Here is a 19,722-nt window from a genome sequence, read left to right as displayed (position 1 = left end):
GTACATCATTTAATAAACAATAATTTACATGCGGTTATTTAAAAAATCTATTATTTAAAATTCTTTTCCACGACTCAGTTCATGCCTCAAACGATTGTTTGGTCCTACGAACAATTCAAAACTAAATATCTAATTTATTGTCACATTCAATAAAAAATAAGCTTTTTGCTTTGAGAAATGTCTGAAATACTGAATTGATTATGACGATGATTCATTTTCTTTACACTGACTAATCACAACAGAGGAATCATTGCATCGTCATCTGAATATACAGTGAATCATGATGCTGTGATGCGTTCCAACACAACTTTTAAATAAAGTGATAAAAAACAGGTGTATTTTAAGAACCATAAAGTTTATATTTTTCTCTACTTTGACGTTACTGCTCTTAAAGCATATTCATATATCATATATTGATACAATGGATCTGTCAATGTTTTAGTTGCTCCTTTGACTTCTGTGATGGAAATCTGGAAACACAAGAGGCTGGAACATCCAAATTTGTCTTTGTGTATTTTAATAGGGGCTTTCTGCAGAAAGGATCAACACAGAGAGTCACAGGGATCTCAGAGTAAAGATGCAGGACAGTCAAATGCAAGGATCTTATATAGGAGAACTAAGGCTGTCTCTCTGAGCCAGTTCAGACTGGTTCTGTAGGCGCAGTTTGAAAAGGAATCATAACACAGAAATCAGATTTACATATGTTTCCTTTGGAGATAGAGCAGACATACATTCAGTTCTTTGGAGAGTAAATAAGTGATTAAAAAGGTCATAAAGGTTTCAGGTCATAAAAGTATTTAGACATGTTATATAGGTTTCAGGTCACAAACAGTTCAGGTCATAAAAGTCTTGAGACAGATCTGCAGAAACTTACTTTTCAACTACAAAATAGTTTTCTACCACACTTAGTTAATTTTTCCACTACATTTCACATGCTGTTTTCTACGGTGGCCGAGAGATCTCAACACACTGCAAATTAAGAAAACATGAAAATACAGAAGTTGTTTTAATTTTCACATTGTTTTTTCCACGTACATGAGTTGGCTACTGTAGTTCTCTCCTCCCGCCGCTAGCTGGCGGTGCCGTCCCGGTGCGGGTGAAGCGGCCTATAAACTTCCTGTTTGACCCTCGTCTGCTTCTCTTCTTCCGGTCCGAGCCAACATGGTGGGTACCTGTAGAAACACTTCACCTGCTCAGTGCTCACGATCCTCTCTAATCCTCCGCGTGTGTCTGCGTCCCGAGCGGCTTCGGGCCTCAGTCCGCACACACACGTCCCGGATGATAACAAACACCGCGTTTTGTTCCCGTTAGCGGATTAAATTCAGATTAAAAATGCTAAATGTTGCCGTTAGCTCCGGTAGCTAACAGGCTACAAACAACCGGAGGCGCACCGGCTCTGCTCGCGTGTGTTTCTGGGGATGAAATGTGCACGTTCGTCTGCGTCTGAGTCGCTTTATAACTTATAATTATAATTTAACGTCAACTCTGTTAGTTTGACACGGAAACAGGTTGTTATCGGTTGATTTCAGTTAGTTTAAACTCGAGCAAATGTTATAACAATGTTTAAAAAGAGCAAATCTTAATGTTTTCCAACCTGGAATTGAGGCTCAGGCTGTTATTTTGTGAGGTTAAAGGAAGTTTAACAATATAAAGATTAAAAAAAAACATTTAACAGGTATGAGATTGTGTTTTTAACAGTTTCTACAATTTCAAAGTTTATCTGGTTTGGATTTGACAAAGTTTTCTCTCTCTGGAAATTGTCTGATGTGGAGAAAAAAGCAGTAAAATCACAATTACTTTCTGTTTTCACGTGTAGAATAAAGGTTTTTTCTTGGATCTTAAACATGTGAATCAACTTCAGCTCCGTTAAGTGACGCAACACAATTTAAAACATTTTCTTTAGCTGGACTTTCACAAATCTTAAAGTGTCAAAACTTCAAATATAATATTCACCTTTCAAATCAGTAACTAATGTAAAAAAACAAAAAAATCAGTTACTCAGTATTGCAGCAAGTTTACTCTTTAACTTCCTCTCTCTTAAGTTACGTGTTGTCTCATTAATAAATGTGCTTTGAGTTTTTTCCTAATATTCAGGGATGAAATTGCTCTTAATCTTCACTTTAGTTAATAGAACAGAACTTTAAGTCTTGAGTTTCATTCATGGGCCTGAAATTAACTTTTTAAATGATTAATTAATCAGAATTCTGCTTCCAGTTTGGCTTTAAAGTATATTATTAGGCATTATTTTTAATTACTGCTGGAAAGTAAAGTAACACCAAAATGTGGTTAATATTTTAAGTCCTTATTCCTACTGGTTTTCAGTGATTTCTGAGGACTGTGGGTACGATAAAGAAAACTATTTTAAATGTAATAATCAGCAGTAAAGTGACTCGTACTGTGTCAGCGCGTTGAATTTATGTCCTTGGAAAACTGAAATAAATGTACATCTTTAAGAAACAGTAGAAAAACATCATTTTTGTCAAAGTCTATGGTTGGTCTCCGCCCAGAGGCGTATTATTGATTAGTTTTGACGAGACAAACTGTCAGAAGGAGCCACCGCTGAATAACTTTTAAAACCACTAAACGAACAGAGTATTTCCAGTTGTGTAAGAAAGCTGAAGTGTTTTCGTTTGGCTTGTCCTCAGGGACGCGTCAGGACCAAGACGGTCAAGAAGGCCGCCAGGGTCATCATCGAGAAATACTACACACGTCTGGGCAACGACTTCCACGTCAACAAGAGGGTGTGCGAGGAGATCGCCATCATCCCCAGCAAGCCGCTGCGCAACAAGATCGCAGGGTGAGTGGAATGAAACCTGCTGCTGCTCTTATCGACGTTTCCTGGAGGAAGTCACGCTCCTGCTGGCTGATGTTCAGTCTTCCACACCTCAGATTAGTTTTATGAGTTGTGAGGGACTTGCTGTGCACAGTTTGACCTCCGGTTGGAAGGTGACACGAGGGGGGGGTCCAGCTCATGTGGTGACTCGCGTATCATTATTGATGAAATTGTCTGTTGCAGCAGTAGAAAGACAAAGGATCTGTGACTGTACGCTACTGGTTGTGGTCGTTATTAGTTCCACTTTTCTGGCAAATCTTAGATCTCATCTTTCTCACAGCAGTTGGAGAATCAGAGGAAATGTTGTCTTGGTTTCACGCTGAAAATTAAATCTGAGTTCTTGAGTCTCTTCTGGTGACGTTGGTCCTGGTTTACGTCAGATGTAGAAACGGTCGCGGTTGAAGCCTTTGCACTTGATGCACATGAGCCGTCATGCATTCCAGCCTCAGTAAGACTTGATGTGTAATGAGAGTAAGTCAAGGACTGAGAACGTGCACTGCACCATGTTGTTAATACAAGATCCTCGTTACTGATGCTTGTCGGGTTCATATATAATGATATAATATTTGAATGATTTACTGAACCTAAGCATTGCGGCAACAAAAATAACTGTGCTTTTACTTTGAAGACAAATTGGCAAGCAGAAAGTAAATCTATGAATGTTGTTGCCATGACGGAGCTCAGCTCTGTGTCTGTGTCTCCGTCCAATAAGGTGAATTCAAAAATAATCAAGTTATCAAAATGATCTGGTGGCGATTTTGACCAGTTGCTGTAGTTAATCCGAGGACCTAGAAGAAGACTTGTTCACCTCAGTCTGCAGACTCACTGCTGCTTCTTGTTATTAAATTTGTATTAATATTTAATATATAGCAAGTCTAAATTCCAACACTCCACTTCCCATGACCACTTAGAATACACACAGCCAGTGTGAAGCAGATAAGATGCAGGATTTGTGAGATACAGACAGATCTATAGAAGAAGTATTTGTATTATGGACTTGAGAGCAGTCGGCTTGTTGCTGTCCTCACACTAACCACGTCCTCCTGCTTCAGGTATGTGACTCACCTGATGAAGCGGATCCAGCGCGGTCCAGTCAGAGGAATCTCCATCAAGCTGCAGGAGGAGGAGAGAGAGAGGAGGGACAACTACGTCCCAGAGGTCTGTCCATCTTTTATTTGTCTTTAGGAGAAAGATTAAGTCTTTTATTTAACTTGATGTCTTCTGCTGTCTAATGTATTTCCCCCCGAAATGAAGAAAAAACAACTCAAACAACTAATTATCTGATTTCTTCTTTTTAATCTCTAATCCTTTAGGTCTCTGCTCTGGACCAGGAGCTCATCGAGGTGGATCCAGACACAAAGGAAATGCTCAAGATGCTGGTAAGTGTGAAATGTATATGATGTTAATGTCTCATTTAGAACAGATATTCAATTCGACAAGAAACAGACAATTTTTTGACGTGTCGATGATTCAACGGTTTATCGGCTTAACAATAATCAGCAGATTAATCAATACATGGAAATGATCAGTTGCTTGTTTATTAACTGACTGAAACTATAATTAACTACAGAAAAGATGCTGAATAATTTTCTGTCTCTGTAGCATTAACAGGATCTATTGTAAACTTCCCCTGATAGAAATAAATGTGTAATGTTTCTTTTTCTACCTGAATCCTGACGACTGCTTCTTCCTCTTGCAGGATTTCGGTGGCCTCTCCAGCCTTCAAGTCACTCAGCCGACTATTGGAATGAATTTCAAGACGCCTCGAGGGATGTAATCGTGTTTTATAACCGTCTTAATAAAGGGATGTAATTGTTAAGATGACTTTTCTTTTTTATTCAGGAAGTGATGGTTAATGATCTTTTTCTAAATGACAATGAACAGCAAAAAAAACAGAAGCCTCTGGTGGAAGGAAACTAAGTTTTTTTTGGTGCTTTAATATCTCTATTTTATGAAATGTATACTTTAATAACACATTCATCTTGTGTGGTCTCTAGTTACATCTCACATTAAGACCTCAACTAGAACGGCTCTCAGAGCGCATACCTCACCACAGCCACCTCACCAACAGCCACATACTGATTCATTTCCATTAAGCTCCATGAATTATTCTGAGATATCAATCTACAGGCTCTTAAAGTGACAGGGAGATAGTTCTGGTCCCTAATGGCCTTAAATGAGAAGAGAACAAAACCAAAAGCATCTGTGGTCTAACTCTTTCCATTTATTTGCCAATATTGGAAGTTGTAAACAATCAGTGGATGATCCAGCAGTTTCAAAGGCCTGATGTCAACCGAGTAAAATCTGTAAAAACTAGAAGGTGCAGAAAGCACATTTAAATTCACAAGATCCAGATTTTTATTTGGATCTGCACCAAATTGCACAAACTCTTTAATCAAGATCAATGAATTATTCAAGTAGAAATCAATGAAACTGTTGAAAAACACCTCGTTAAAGAAAGTGGGAAATAAAGTTCCTGATCTGAATCCACACAAGTGTAATGGGTTCTTCCTCAGGTGAAGCTCTGCCCCTCCACAAATCTTCATGGAAATTGGTCGAGTAGTTTTGATGTAATTCTGCTGATCAAGCAGGAAGATGAAAACATGGCCACTTTGGCAGAGATACAAACATTCACTTTGAGCAGATTAGATTTGTGGTTGAAGGTGAAAAGGTCAAGGTCACATCAGGAATGTTGAAAGGGATTTTCATCATGTTTTTCCTGACTCTTGTTGAGGGTTAAGGGCAGAGGATGTCACACCTTGTTAAAGCCCATTGAGACAAATTGTGATTTGTGAATATGGGCTATACAAATAATTTGATTGACATGTGGTACAAATATTCACTTGGACTCAAGGACGACCTGTAATAATAAAATAGATCTTTGTGGGCACTTTGACTTGTGAACACGATATCTCTGAAAAGGCATTGAGGGAATTTCTACAACATTGGCACAAACATTACTTCTAGTTAGGGATTAACTGAATTGATTTAGGAAGCTGAAGGTGGCCTCAGAGTAAGTTTGTTTTCCTTGAAAGTGTTATCTAGATTTCAGAGAATCTCCTCAAATTTGGTACACACATTTGAATCCGATAAAAACAGAAACTGCCCTGTTGGCAGAGGAATACAAATGCAGTGTAGCACTTCTAGTTTGTGCACTTCTATACTACGATGGACAGCGGTCCTGTGTCTGCAGATCAGGATTAGCTGAGCACATGTTTGTCTCAAGTCGGCTGAAGCAGCAGTAAAACTGAAAAGTGGTTTCATTCCAGCTGCGTTTTAAAAATTTACGGGATGTCAGTTTTGACATCGGGGAGAAACAATAAATCTGACATTGACAATGAAGATGTTTCAACAGCAACTTATAAAAGGTTTTTGTAGGATGAAGCTACTTGATTTATGTTTGAATGCTCACTGAGCTTTGAGTAGAACAGGCCAGGGATTTCTCAGAAACTCCACAGAACAGTCACAGTAGTAATGAGTCCAGACACAGCAGATAATGCTTAAACACCTTTATTGTGCCCAATCTGAACATACTCCACAACTGTAAGTAGCAGCAAACTTGGCAGACCACAATGAGGTAGACTTTCGAAACTCTAAAAAGCGGCTGGGCTAAGGGACAACAAGCTCAGCATGACAAAACTAATGGATAAGAAAAGACACTTTGTCTTTGGCACACAGCTTATGCATTTATGTCCAACTGGAACAGGAAGGCAAAATGGGATAAGAAAGCATGGAATCATTTAGTGGGGTCTACTCAAGCTCTGATAGATAAATTTATCAGCTAAGTGGAAGTTCTTACATTCAACAGGAAACAAGCAGCTGTTCTAACGTAGGAGTGTCCCCCTGCTGATGTACAAAAGTGATTAAAAACCACTGCCACCTCTCCACACGTGCAAATTAAAAAGTGCAAAAAATCAAACTATGTACAACCAAATGGTTCATTCACTCTAGTCTCAACTGGGTCCATCAGATGCTTGAGAAAAGATGGAGAACCGGTCGATCACATATCCAGTGCTATTGGTTTTACACACATTTAATACAAGTGGGCCAACAAAGCAAGTGAAAGTACAACTTCCAACAATTTGGGCCCATTCAGTTGAAATTTGGGAGGGCGAATTAAAAAAACAAAAAGGAAATAGCCACAGAAAAATGTATGAGGGAAAAAAAACCAAAAAATAAAAAGGGGGATTTTCCCATAAACAGCCGCCTGGTAGAATTCTGTTCAAAATTTTTCATGTCATGACTTAAAACCGTTTGTGTAAAAAACTGTAAAAATGTCTGAAATGAAGCCCGACATTCAACTCCCAAAAGTAAGAAACACCAGTTGGCTTGCACAGGAAAAAACAGATGCCAACTGAGGGTGGAGGGAGGGAGGGAGGGAGGAGGGGGAAACTAAATAGATTTAAAGGCACTGTATGGCATTTGCCAATGAACGGCAATGAGACTTGCGTGATAGCTCGTCACTATGCAACACATGTAAAACAAAAAACAAAAAAAAGGCATTTTCATCCACCTCTTAACTTTAGGCAGACTCCCAACTCTCTGTCTGGCCACAAGTCAGGGAAAATGCAGAAGTGTGAAGGGCCCCTTCTCCCAATAAGGTCACTGTGCATAGTGCCACTGTGAACAACAGCAAAAATGTAGCAAGTGCAAAAGTGAACATTTTCTACAGTGATATCCCCAGTGCCTGGTGGAGTGCCGTGGCGCCCTCGAACCGAGGGACGTCCGGCACACGTGCTCTCCTTGGCGGGCAGCCTCGCCCCGTACACAGGGGCTCTGGACCTTCAGAGTGATTGGATCCGTCAGCTCTAGCTGGAGTCTCTGTTCCTCTGGTTGCGCATGAGGGGCCGGTGGTTGCTCAAGATGTCCATGGAGTGCTGCCAGTGCCAGCAAGAGCGGCAGTAGTACTTGAAGCAGGCCTGTGCGTCACAAGACCGTGATTAAGCACATTTTATAATACAAGGGCTTGAATTCATTCACATAACAAAATCATTTAAAGAATAATTCTGTTTATAAAGGTCATACCATAATTGTATTTTATACATTTCTATCTTTAGTCATCTAAAACCAGACGACTAAATATCTGAACCACTTCATTAAGTGGTCATAACAAATAGACCTCCATCCCATAATACCTCACTACAGAATAAAACTGCAGTTATCGGGGGTAAGGTCAAACAGGAACGTTCTTGCAAAATCTTTTGCAAACATGAATAATTGTCAGATTGTTTCTTGCTGTGGTTGCTATTAAAAGTTGTTTTCAATGAATTAATACTTTACTGAAAATAGGATTAATTTTCTAATAAACCAGAATATATAGTAATTAAGACAACAATGTTAATTTTAACATCATGTTTGATGAGATCAATAATTGTTCATTTTCATATTTGGCCATTTGCTGGATTCTTAATAGTTTTAAGCCATTATAAATGAAATCTATGATATTTAATGAATTAAATGTTTTGAAATAAATTGCAATGAAAAGCAAATTATCTAGTTTAAACCCGACTTCATCTTGTGATGCTGATGCAAATCAAGAGAAAAATAACTATTAGAAATACTAAGGCAGCCATTTGTGACATTAGTTCCATCTGGAGCAAGACAATAGAACTTCTGTCAGATCAGCACTTTGTCCTCCATCATTCAGCCTCACTGATAGCATGACAAATACTTCAAAGTATTTATATGTATAATACAAAGTTTGCTCTGACCTCGTCTCTGCAGAAGAAAGGTCCAGGTTGGCGAAGGCAAACTTGACACACGGAGTCTTCCAGGTAGGGGTCGATCTGGACCTGAGGGAGACACAAAGCCGAGGAGCTCAGAGCAGCAGTGACAGTGAGCAGGTTTCCACCCACGCCACATTTTAAGAAACGAAAAAGCTTGCAAGTGTTCAGCATCATTTCACAAATATAACAGGCGTTTGTCAAGATATCGATTTGTACTTGAATTTTCTGACTTTCTGTAAACAACTCAACAAATCACCCCCCCCATGTCCACCCAGGTTGTGTGTGTGCAAATTGGAAAAGAACATTAAACCCAGTGGATGGAACTGCAAGTGAGAACCTGCTGACTAAGCACCAGCATTTTTTAAATCATAAAATGTTACTCATCAGGGTTTAAGAGTTTGTGCTGCATGCAAACTAACAGATGTAGTTTCCAGTAAAGAAGCATCAGTGGGCACAGCAGCACAGACTGATTAGTGATTATAGGAAGTACAAAGACTGATCAGAGCATCTTACCTTCTTTGTAAACTTGGGTGTTTTAATCTCCACAAATGCTGCACACACAGCTTTCAGATAACTGCGCTGATTGTTAAAAGTGACACGTCCAGAGCCTGCACACAAGAAAAGTTCAATGTCACTCAGGAGCTCGTTGTTCGGCAAGAAATATTACAAACTGAATATCTTAAACACAGATAATCGTGTTTACTCAATTTTGGAATAGATTTTTTCCTCAATGTTCAGCAGGGAATTAACGATTTGCAATTTGTCTTAAATCCTCATGTCAAAGTTTAAATCTACACTTTAATTGCCCTAATTGCAAACGACAAAACATTGATTGTGGCAATGTCAGAAAATGTTAAACGGAGCTTTTTTTCTACTTGTGTCTGAAAAGTTTCATCCATGATTAATCACTGAAGATGCACAGGAGGTTAAGTTCAGGCTCTAGTCTTGTTTTCAGTTCCAACTATGCACATACAGAAGTTGAACATTAATAACTGAATGAAACAGGTCTCACCTATGGGATACTTGTGCTTGTCCGTGTCGATGCCAGCATACATGACGCCTCCAAACAGGTCGTTCATGATGCTGGCCAGCGCCTCAGCGTTCAACATGCCATGCAGTGCGCCCACAAACACCGTCTTACTGGGATCCAAACGCTGGGCAGGGCAGCGCACGTAGTTACTGTCGGAGATCACCCAGGGGATGACCTGCACCTGGAACAGCACGGATGAAAGACAGGACTCAATACTTGCATCGTTAAAATATGAAAATGTTTGATTTCCCACCGTGCTGCCTGGACCAAGATATACTTTATTTTGTGTTGCCCATATTCTTTACGTCACTGGCTGTGTGCTGGAACTACAACGTGCCTGTGTGTATTTAATGAGCATGAAAACACTGAACTACAGCTCGAGGGGGAAGAAGAGCCCGAGGATAGTGGTGCAGAGCTGCTTTACACAGGGGATAACTGGTGGTGCCACTGTGGAAAATGTGCACCGATGGAAACAGGAGTCACTGTTGCAATAAATTTCCAACTCCAGCATGTTTAACATTACACGAAAGCTCAGGGCAACATATGAGCAAAAAGGTACTGAAGACATAGTTCAGGACATAAATAAAATAAATACATTTCAGAGAGAGACAGCTTTACAATGAAACAATGGCAGAAAGCTGATCTGAGTTACGTACATGTATATTGTAGTTTATATTTGTGTGTCTAGTCTCTACTCACGTCCTTGCATCTCATCCTGCGGCTGGACATCTTAAAGTAGTACTCCCTGTTGTCCTCGGGGGGGAACTGGTCCTGGGAGCAGGCGCGGAGCAAAGCTCGGACAGACTTCTCATTCTCAAAAACCAGGTAAACATAGCCTACGCACATCAAACAGTACAACACTTTAGGATACAGAAAACATGTGGCTCTGGTAAAAGGATGTGGATTAATCCAGTCACATTTTTCAGGCAGCCACTACTGGAATGGTAATTTTCAACAAGAGCCACAGAATTGAGTCATTTAGTTAAATAACTATTTGTAATTTGTCAGCTCTAACAAACGCCTCAGGACAGGATGGGTAAAAACACCTTTATATTTTCCAGCTGAACCCAGGGCGCTATGCTAACTGTTTTCCAGAAGGAGCACGCACAGAAATTTAGGAGCAGAGTGACAATTACTTACATTAATATTTACTTCATACATTATGCAACTTTGCTCCAGAATGAGAACAAAATCTGAGCATATCAAATAGAGGCTACTCAGAGATAATACAATTTAAAAATATATATATTTAAATACATTATATATTAAATGTGCTCCAGCATATCTATGGTTGTAATATATATTTGAACGCATCCATTTTTTGGGGCAAATGCGAGAAATAGTCGCACTGTGGATCTCAGGCAGTCATTTTTAAATTTGCCAAAAAGAGCAAAAAATGTCTTACCAGAGGAGCAGAGGCCACAAGTAGAACCACAAACACTTAACAGGACATTTGCAAGATCCTCAAACACGACCAACCCAATCCAACTATCATCAAAGTGTCATTTACTGACGAGTGAGGCATCTATTTTATCTTCTCCCTGCTTCTACCACCATGCTTTATTCTCCAGTTATGCCCCGAGTCACCACCCTAAGTATCTCTGAACTCCCACAGTCAAACTGACCAGTTTACCAAGTGCTCACCACAGTGCCACCCTGAAACCAGTAAGAAAAAAAAGGGTCTACCAACTTGTCTTTACCTTTAGCCACATTACCTTTGGGAGGACAGCGAGGATGCTTTCCATCCTTACCCGGCCACTCCACGGTCAGAGGACCATACCCACTGAAGATGTTGATCAGGCCGGCTGAAATAAACGAAGAAGGAGAAGGGACGTGGTTATTGTCACATAGAACCAACATTTGAACACATTTCTAAATCAAACTTGTTTGTAAACATTGAGAAAGCTTTAACTCTCAATATTAGAAGTGCAACAATTATTCTAATTGATCCATCTTCAATTAATTGTGTCAGTTATTCTCATTAAAATAAATTTCCCTGGTTCCCACTTTTCAAATGTGACAGTTGCAGATTTTCATTTATATACACAACAATAAACTGAATCACAAGGTTTCAGACTGTTCATGAGAAAAATGCATTAGTGGCTACTGAGAAATTATGAGAGCCATTTTTCCTCCATCACATTTAACAGAGTGGATTCATCAACGGATCAAGAAAATAGTCTCCAGATTAATTGATTAGGAAAATAATCATCAATTGTATCTCCACCTAGTAGCTTCAATGAATCATAAAGACGTATATGCAACATATTAAAATCATTTGAACCCATTTAGACTTAACTTATTGAAATATTCGAATTGATCCGTTAATTCAAAATCTCATACGTTTAACTCAAAGGTGACGGAGCATCCTGAAGTATTTTAAACGATCCCTACCGGCAACACATCCCAACATAATGTTTAAACAGTAAAATATAAAAGGACGGACTTAAGCTCAGCCACATTAATTTAATTTCTATTGCAGCAAATCACATCACACAGCATTTTACATAATAAGCTTCAGATCTAACAAAACTATAGAGAAACCCAACAGCTCCCACAATGAGCAAGCACTTTGGCAACTGTGGAGTGAAAAACTCTAACAGGAAGAAACCTCTAGAACCGGACTGTGTGGGCGGACATGTGCCTCGACTGGTTGGGTGAGAGGAGAAAAATGAGGGAGAGAGGAGGGTGGAAAGAGAGGGGCTGCAAATTCTCGGCTAATGGGCATCAATAAAAGCATCTCAAACTAACTGGACTGGCACTGTGTAATTAAGCAAATAGCACGTTGACAGCAGCACTTACCTTCTGTGACGTCCCAGGGCACGCCACCAAGAAAGACCTTGCAGGAATACATGGGATCCTTGTTGTTCCTGGGAGGCAGCTGACCGCTCCAGGTGAATGTGGCCTCATTCACAGCTGATGAGTCAAAAAAGAAAAAGGTCACCATATAAAGCTGTGTCTCAATTCAGCAGCTGCAGACTGACAACAGTTCCAATTCAAAGACTCCTTGAAATGCATTCTTCCATCCAACAGGTGGATCCTTCCCAGCCGAACTTATCCCAGGATTCATTGCACTTTAGAGACATTTTTCAAAAAGGTTACGAAGCAACGAGACGTCCAATGCCTCAGCTCAACCGAACCATTAATGGCACAAAAAAAAAAAAAAAGGGGGCATTAAACCTCTTGTGTCCAACTTCAGCTTTGTTGCTCGGCAACAGTAATAAGGGCAGGATGAGCTGGTGACGCCGATCACAGAAAGCCTATTTAGACTCCTTGAGTTGAGACAACTGAAGCTTGAAACTGAGCAACAAAAAAAGCAAAGGGTAGGTGCAGTGATACATTGGTAACGTCAAGTATGTTTGAGTCACCTGCAGCCTGCCTGTGCAAGCGGGCCTCCCTCTCAATGCTGAATGCATCATCCGACTGGTCAAGCACATCGGAGCCAGGCCACGGAGATCCAGTACGCCAGCGGCGGGAAACGGCTGAGGAGGGGCTGGCAATGGATGATGGGGTCAGGGGAGAGCTGGAGTCCTGGGGGTCCAGACGAGAGCCCAGTCGCAGCAGATCCTTCTGCATGCTCGATGCAAGATAAGGCAGGGGAGGGGAAATCCGCAGAGTCGACTGAAGAGAAAGAAACGTGCAGACAATTGACTTAGCGGGGAAAGCAAACTTTGAAAATCAATCATTAACCGAGGTGAAACGTTTGGCCATCAATCAGAAATGGTAAACAAGTCTGACAATTAATCTACGGCTCATGAGACATGGTTGTTCAATTAGCCTCCATATCTGATTAGTAAAGTGCATCTTTGAGATAGATTCCCCACCTGCATGAACAAAAACAATCCAACATACAAAACAGGAGATGCTGAGTAAGTGTGGTGTTTCTTACCAGCATGTCACAGAGGTGGTCCGAGCCAGAGCTGAATCCACTGGTCTCCGAGTCCTCAGGACTGCTGGAGCGAGAGTCCAGAAAGGAGGTGGATTCCAGTCGGTTCGCCATGCGGGCCATGCTGGGAAACTTCTCCAGGAAGTCAGCAGTCATGCTCATGGACTCGGGGGGCAGGTAGCCTGGGGGCTTCCCGAGGATGCTACTGAAGGGACTGTTCAGAATACCTAGCACTGTGCAAACAGGACAGTTACACCACTTAGTGTGAATGAGGCCCTGTTCAGACCCAGTATTATCAGTTCTGAGAGATCTGATCACATGTGGACAGCTTTAAGTTTGTCTGTTCATACCTGGCACTGAAATGTGCCCTGAATGCATCTTGTGAGCTCACTTCTTCGCTCGCAAATAAACATCTGTGTTCACCGACACCAAATGATGTTTTTACCCAGTGGGACTTTACAGATGTTTCCGATGTTTGTGTGTCAGGGAGAGACAGAGAGACACTCAAAGGGAGAGAGAGCGAGACTGAGACATTTAAGTAAAATATACGTTGGTCAGAGTTGATATTGTGGCGATGGTCAAACAAATCAAATGTATAGACCCTGAGAAGTGTAAAAATAAGTTTGATTCCGAATGTGGTTTTGTGATCAGACCACTTAGGACTGATGGAGAGAAGAAAGTGAAAGTATATTCTGTCAAGGTTACTTTTACTTAAGTACTGAAGAGAATGTGAAGTGTGTGCTGAGTCTGCAGAGTTCAATCGATTGGTCAGGAGGCGCGCTGCAAATACAAGTTTCTAAAAATCATATCTCTCTTTCCCCCCTCAAAGGGAAGCTGTTTCACAGATGGATTAATAAAGAAAATTGAGCTTGTGTGCAAGACATCATGTGCCAACTGCACACCAACAGCAACCAGAGAAGCTTGAGTTCAAGCGTATTCACTTTCGATATCAGGACAAAGCCTGGAGGCTAATTCATCGCCACCCAAACAAAGCCCAGAGACCGCCGAGTATTAACCAGCATCTTCCTTCTTGATAACCCAGTGAGTCAGCTGGCAACTGTGACAGATACGTACTGCGTGGCCTGTAGCGGTGAACATGAGGCTCGGAGGGGATTATTCAGCTGTAGGCTGCATTCAAAGCTCTGTCCTACTTTGTTGCGGGCCCAGTTTAGAAAGCTCTAAATGAAGTTATGCCGGGTCAGTTTGGACATGCAGTGATAAAACTATGGCTCTGCAAATGGGTCAGGACTAATGGGACAGAGTTGTCAAGACATTAAAACTCATCTTAAAACTATGGACGGCACATATATTAGCATTTACTTCATTTTAGTTGTCGCATCATTCCAGTATGTGACCAAACCTCCAAACTCCGCATTAAAAAGACACATTAACATCTAATCCATGGGTAATAGTTAAATCATTAGACGTAGCAGGGGCTGAAATCATGTTTAGGGAAAAGGAAAGTAGCTTCACTGTGCGTTTGTGTGTGTTGGATTACTGGAGATGCAGCAAATCAAAACTGCCACATCATCCTCCCTAGCGACGCTACAGCCTGTTCCCACACAGACACACTGCTGTTAACCACTACACTTTTCTATGCAAACAAGGGCCACTAAAAGCAAAGCACACAACCACAGATGCTGCATTTCCAACCGTCATGTACCGATTAATGGGGTCACGAGAGCGAACACAAACTGCTGGGAGAACACACAACTACCAACCTGACTCTGGGTCACAATCTGATAAACTGAATACCAAGTCGCAGGTTTAAATGTGAATCCGAAACACATTCAGGTGAACAAAAGGCCTGGTACTTACTGGAGGGTGAGCTAGTCTGAATCTGGGAGGGGGAGGCATGTGAGTCCGTCTCCTGGCTGCTCCAGGGTCTGTCCCAGCCGGACAGACGGAGAGACTGGAGGCCCAGGCCCAGGTCGGTGACACCCGGTGAGCCCCTGGATGACGGCATCTCCTGGGAACCAGGCACACAACCACAGTTGGGGAAGAGCATCCTCCTGCTGCCCACTGCAGCCAGCTCCGACTCTTTTTGGTCTGAGATCCAGTTCAGAGGCGCAGCAACAAGAGAGAGGAAAGAGGAAGTGTTAGAAAAGAACAGTTGTTTCAGTCCGCGCTACAGGGAAAACAGCAGGGAGAGGCTTGTTACACGAAACCGTTTAAAAATAAAAACTTTCATCACCACATCTCCCCTACCCTGGCTGACGGGGGAGCTAACCTGCTGCTTCTGTGCCCGGTGCAACTGCCATGCATCTCCGTCCGCATCACTGACCCACCTAGCAGCATGTGACATGGCTGCTGATGCACTCGCACACCCCTGCTAATGACATCAGCTTTCCCCCACCTCCCGGCATCCTTGCCTAACAACTGTGTAATGAAAAATTCCTGTCAGAGCTATTGGCTTGTTGATAGAAGTACTCCCCTCTCTGGAAGGCACGGCACGTCTCTGAGTCGGTGGGAAGGCAGCCACCACTGCTGCCGCTGCTTACTCTGTGTCTCGCCTTGTTTCCTGAGCGAGCTGACAGAGAGGCAGGGAGGGAGAGGGAGGTGAGGGGCAGAGCTACAGCGGCAGGGTGGGAGGCAGCATGGGAGATGGGAGCGAATGACTCAGCAGACCTGAGTTAAAAGTGCTTCAGAATCGAGGATGCTCTTGATAATATCATTTTAAAAATCATTGCACTCGGTGGTTGGTGAACTCCTGTGATGTTTTTTTCCACACTGCACAGACCCAGGGAAGAATGAGGCATGCGGAGCCTGGTTGTGACACGAGCAGCTGACTGATCAGATGTTGAGGACGGCGAGATTTGCACCGCCAGCTCCTCCCTGCCCTCTCCAGGCCTGGAACGCTTCCAGCAACAGCACTGATTCAGCAAACACCAGACAGGGGTGGCCGAGGCAGAGAGGCCACAGCAGAAAGTTCAGCTCAAGATCCAATTTAGTTTCGTGTCCCTTAAAAGTTGCGTAAGATTTGTGTTGTGCTGCTGCTGCTGCTCAGGTACGACTAAGCAGAGCGTTTACAGTATCACACAGAGCATCCAAAATTGATAGTCACAAGTGGAGAGGTGCCCTAAGCAAATTGAATATTCAGGGGAAAGGACACAGGCAGGATGCTGAGCTTAAATCTTGGCAAATCTCACTCCCGGGGTAAAAAAAGACGAAGAATTGCTGCAATGCTGCAGATGGCGATGCACCATGAATCAGCTGCTGGCACTGGAATCATAGTGACAAGGTGAAGGAGCTTTAACACATGGCAATTGTTCCCTGAGAAAGTAAAAGGGCTCCTTCATTGTTGGGATGAAACTTTTCATCTGAGAAGAAATGCACCCTCGTTAAAATGAACTTATTCTGGGACCTTTTTATGGTCTGAATGTGCAGCAACAACAAAAATGAAGAACGCTGCAGACTTCAAATGTCTTCTTTTGTTTGATCACAAAAGGAAATGTCAACACATCTTAATTTACATTACTGAATATGAATGTCTCTTGAAAACTTCAAACTAAAGGCAAGAAGTAAAAGAATATTTATCTTCGTTTCTTTGAAATATCCCTAAAACTGAAGTCTAATTAAAATATTATACAGGTCAATTTCTGTAAATTAACTAATTACCAATTATTAAGTTACTGAGACATCTGAATCTATTCTGGGAATTTTAAGATTTAAGGAAACTTTAAGACTTTCTATAATAACTTTTTCTTGCTTTTGCAGCTAGTTCCATTATCTTCTTTTGGGTCCATCTCCACCAATTTGATCCAATTTCTGAAGAAAACCAATTTCAACTGCATGTTCACTTTTAATGCTGAACTCTTCCTGATGCCCCTTTGTTTCCTTGGTGAAGCTAAATTCTGACACTGACGACACACAAAGCAGTGACTCATCTGTTTGACCGTGCTCACACAGACTCGTTGCATGTTTACCCATCAGATGTAATGTCGTCAGTCCTCTGTGTACCAATCTGTTATCATCCTCGTTATTGATCTCCCACTTCCTTCTGACGCACATAACAGTTTCTGCTTTATCCCAGTTCACCTCTTCCATGGAGGTTATGTTCTCACCCCTCCCGGTTGGTTGGTTTGTCAGTAGGATTACGCAAAAACTACAAAACAGATTTCCACGAAAATTGGTGGAAGGATGGGACACAGGCCAAGAGAGAAGCCATTACATTTTGGCCTGGATTGGGACAAAGGGACTAATCTAATCGGCTTCACGCTTGGCCATCGTGGCCCAGGGAAGTGCGGTTGTGAATTAAGTGCGATTTCACTATGCTACACATTCAAAATGAATACAATTTGAATAAACAGGGCCCAGCGCTGTGTAGCACTTGAAGATCGAGTCGATTGCTCTGAAAAAGCCGACGTGAAACTGATGTAAATCATTTAAACGCCTTTGTATAGGCCTCACACGGCAATTTAGCTAATGTTTGACGATAAAACCTTCGCTGCAGATAAACCAGGTAGGATGAACAGAAATGAACTTCACTCTGAACCATTACAAAAAGCTCTACACACACAAATGATAAACAGTGACAGTGTATTTGTAGACCTGCTGGAGGTTGTATGGATTAAATTTAGAATTAGCAGTGCCACAGGTTAAGCTAGCCGCCACAAACAGGCAGGTTTCCCCAATGGAGTCCTGACTACAGCCTCCCTATCCTGACCCGGGTCCACCTGCTCCTGTGTGAACACGAAGTGGCACTTTACCACACAGCAGGTCTGGCTTTCCCTTGGCGCTGCTGGGTGTGGTGCACACACCGGTGAAATCCAGAGCGTTGCCCAGCATGGTGTTCATCCGGCGGAAGATGTCCGCGTTGCTGCAGGTGGACAGGGCCGGGCACTCCGGGTCCGGGCTCTCCGGCCTGCGGGACTCGTTTCTCTGCGGGCGGGAGGAGAAGGAGAAGGAGGAGGAGAAGGAGGAGAAGCTTTACCCACCGGGGACACGTGCAGGGGAAGAGGAAGGTGTTTCTGGCTCCAGGTCACGATACACGCGGGTTTTTCCTTGACACTAGAGGTCACATGTAAACGCCGCTTGGCCCCAGAAACACCTGAATTGACTCGTGTGAGGGCGCAGCAGTGGACTCACCAGGGAAAACGCCATGTTGTGGACTGAGAGCCGGTGATAAACGTCACAATGTGGACGACAGGTTGCGGCTCACGCTCATATTTATCACATCTGCTGATTAGGCTCCATCTAATGAACGTGTGCGCGGCGAATGACTGAGCCTGCCGGGCCTCCGTCCGCTCACGTGCTGCACATCAAAGAGCCGCCTGCCGAGTCAGGCTCACGTGACCAGAGGTTTAAAAACTCACTTTGACTAATGTCCGGAGTTTAGAGAACTTTATTTACACTCCCACCAGAGTTACAAAGTGAGTCACACTAAGAAAGAAATGAGATTAAAAGAATATTAACTTCTTTACTTTGTACTTAGTTACTCAATTAACAATCACAGACAGGACTTTGAGTTATGTCCTGAATTCATATAACTTTATTTATACTCCCAACAAAGTTACAAAGTACAACAGTAAGAAAGAAATTATATAAAAATAATATTAAAGTGCTGCTTGTACTTTTCTGCTACTTTATACTTAGTTATACTTAAGTATTATGGGATATGTCCCACAGTATGTACAAGTACAATAATATTCTCCACTATACTAACATAATGTTGAAGTGAAGGTGATTGAATTTCATTTCATTCAGTTATTTGAATTAATGCACAAAACTGACAGATGACTCTTTGATTCAGACGTGTGGCTCCAGCTTAGAATCTTACTATTGTGATATCTGATTGATAAATATCAGTACATGTAATTTGGAGGTGTTTGCACCTGGCTCTTCTTTGCTTGATGCTTTCTATGTGATAACTACAGATAACTACTTGAAATATTAATAAAAAAGGTAATAAAAACTGAAAAGTGAAGGAATATGGTTTTGTTTTCAGTTTAAAAGACAATTAGACATAAGATAAGATAAAATATGATAAGATACTCAATACGAAAGTGATTGTGGACAAGACAAGATGAAAATGTACTAATACACATGGAAACAAAGCAGCAGGGTAATTAATATAATCAAAACAAACAATAAAAGAACACGAGCACATTAAAACAAAAACATATCAAATTAATAAACAGTTATACAAAGTGTCATGTTTTATCATTTAAAACAATTTAATTAAAATACAAAAAGGGTCAAAACTCACAATTACATTATGTAAAAATCTCTCACTTTTACATGAAAA

General features: G+C 41.7%; 2 protein-coding genes across 6 annotated transcripts; one reads left to right on the top strand and one right to left on the bottom strand.

Moving 5' to 3' along the window:
* The first annotated feature begins 1,072 nt into the window (after window positions 1-1,072).
* Window positions 1,073-4,652, top strand: rps17 (ribosomal protein S17). Its single transcript, XM_035162972.1, has 5 exons — window positions 1,073-1,164; window positions 2,646-2,797; window positions 3,886-3,991; window positions 4,147-4,212; window positions 4,533-4,652. The coding sequence occupies exons 1-5, from the start codon at window positions 1,162-1,164 to the stop codon at window positions 4,608-4,610; spliced, it is 405 nt and encodes a 134-aa protein (XP_035018863.1). The 5' UTR covers window positions 1,073-1,161; the 3' UTR covers window positions 4,611-4,652.
* A 1,675-nt stretch (window positions 4,653-6,327) lies between these two features.
* cpeb1b (cytoplasmic polyadenylation element binding protein 1b) lies at window positions 6,328-18,718 on the bottom strand. 5 transcript variants are annotated; one of them, XM_035141293.2, is made up of 12 exons: window positions 18,564-18,718; window positions 18,185-18,356; window positions 15,294-15,524; window positions 13,479-13,708; window positions 12,958-13,210; window positions 12,392-12,505; window positions 11,305-11,394; window positions 10,289-10,425; window positions 9,572-9,770; window positions 9,073-9,167; window positions 8,545-8,625; window positions 6,328-7,752 (listed from the first exon to the last, which is right to left on the bottom strand). In XM_035141293.2, exons 1-12 carry the CDS (start codon window positions 18,576-18,578, stop codon window positions 7,642-7,644), a joined length of 1,728 nt encoding a protein of 575 aa, XP_034997184.1. In that variant the 5' UTR covers window positions 18,579-18,718; the 3' UTR covers window positions 6,328-7,641. The 5 variants fall into 5 exon arrangements, with proteins under 5 accessions (XP_034997184.1, XP_035033028.1, XP_035005143.1 ...); XM_035177137.2 differs by having other exon boundaries at window positions 11,290-11,394; window positions 18,564-18,717; XM_035149252.2 differs by having other exon boundaries at window positions 11,290-11,394; window positions 18,236-18,356; window positions 18,564-18,716.
* Window positions 18,719-19,722: the final 1,004 nt, after the last annotated feature.

Source organism: Hippoglossus stenolepis, chromosome 1, assembly GCF_022539355.2.
Source record: "Hippoglossus stenolepis isolate QCI-W04-F060 chromosome 1, HSTE1.2, whole genome shotgun sequence".
Taxonomy (NCBI): Eukaryota; Metazoa; Chordata; class Actinopteri; order Pleuronectiformes; family Pleuronectidae; genus Hippoglossus; species Hippoglossus stenolepis.
Note: the sequence above shows the minus strand (reverse complement) of the source record. Positions and strands in the feature narration are given on the sequence as shown.

Coding starts and splice junctions, on each gene's coding strand:
- cpeb1b (XM_035177137.2), bottom strand. Junction 13,709..15,293: donor TCAGACTAGCTCACCCTCCA/GTAAGTACCAGG, acceptor CTGTTTGCACAG/TGCTAGGTATTCTGAACAGT. Junction 13,211..13,478: donor ACCACCTCTGTGACATGCTG/GTAAGAAACACC, acceptor CTTTCTCTTCAG/TCGACTCTGCGGATTTCCCC.
- rps17 (XM_035162972.1), top strand. Junction 3,992..4,146: donor GGGACAACTACGTCCCAGAG/GTCTGTCCATCT, acceptor CTAATCCTTTAG/GTCTCTGCTCTGGACCAGGA. Junction 4,213..4,532: donor AGGAAATGCTCAAGATGCTG/GTAAGTGTGAAA, acceptor TTCCTCTTGCAG/GATTTCGGTGGCCTCTCCAG.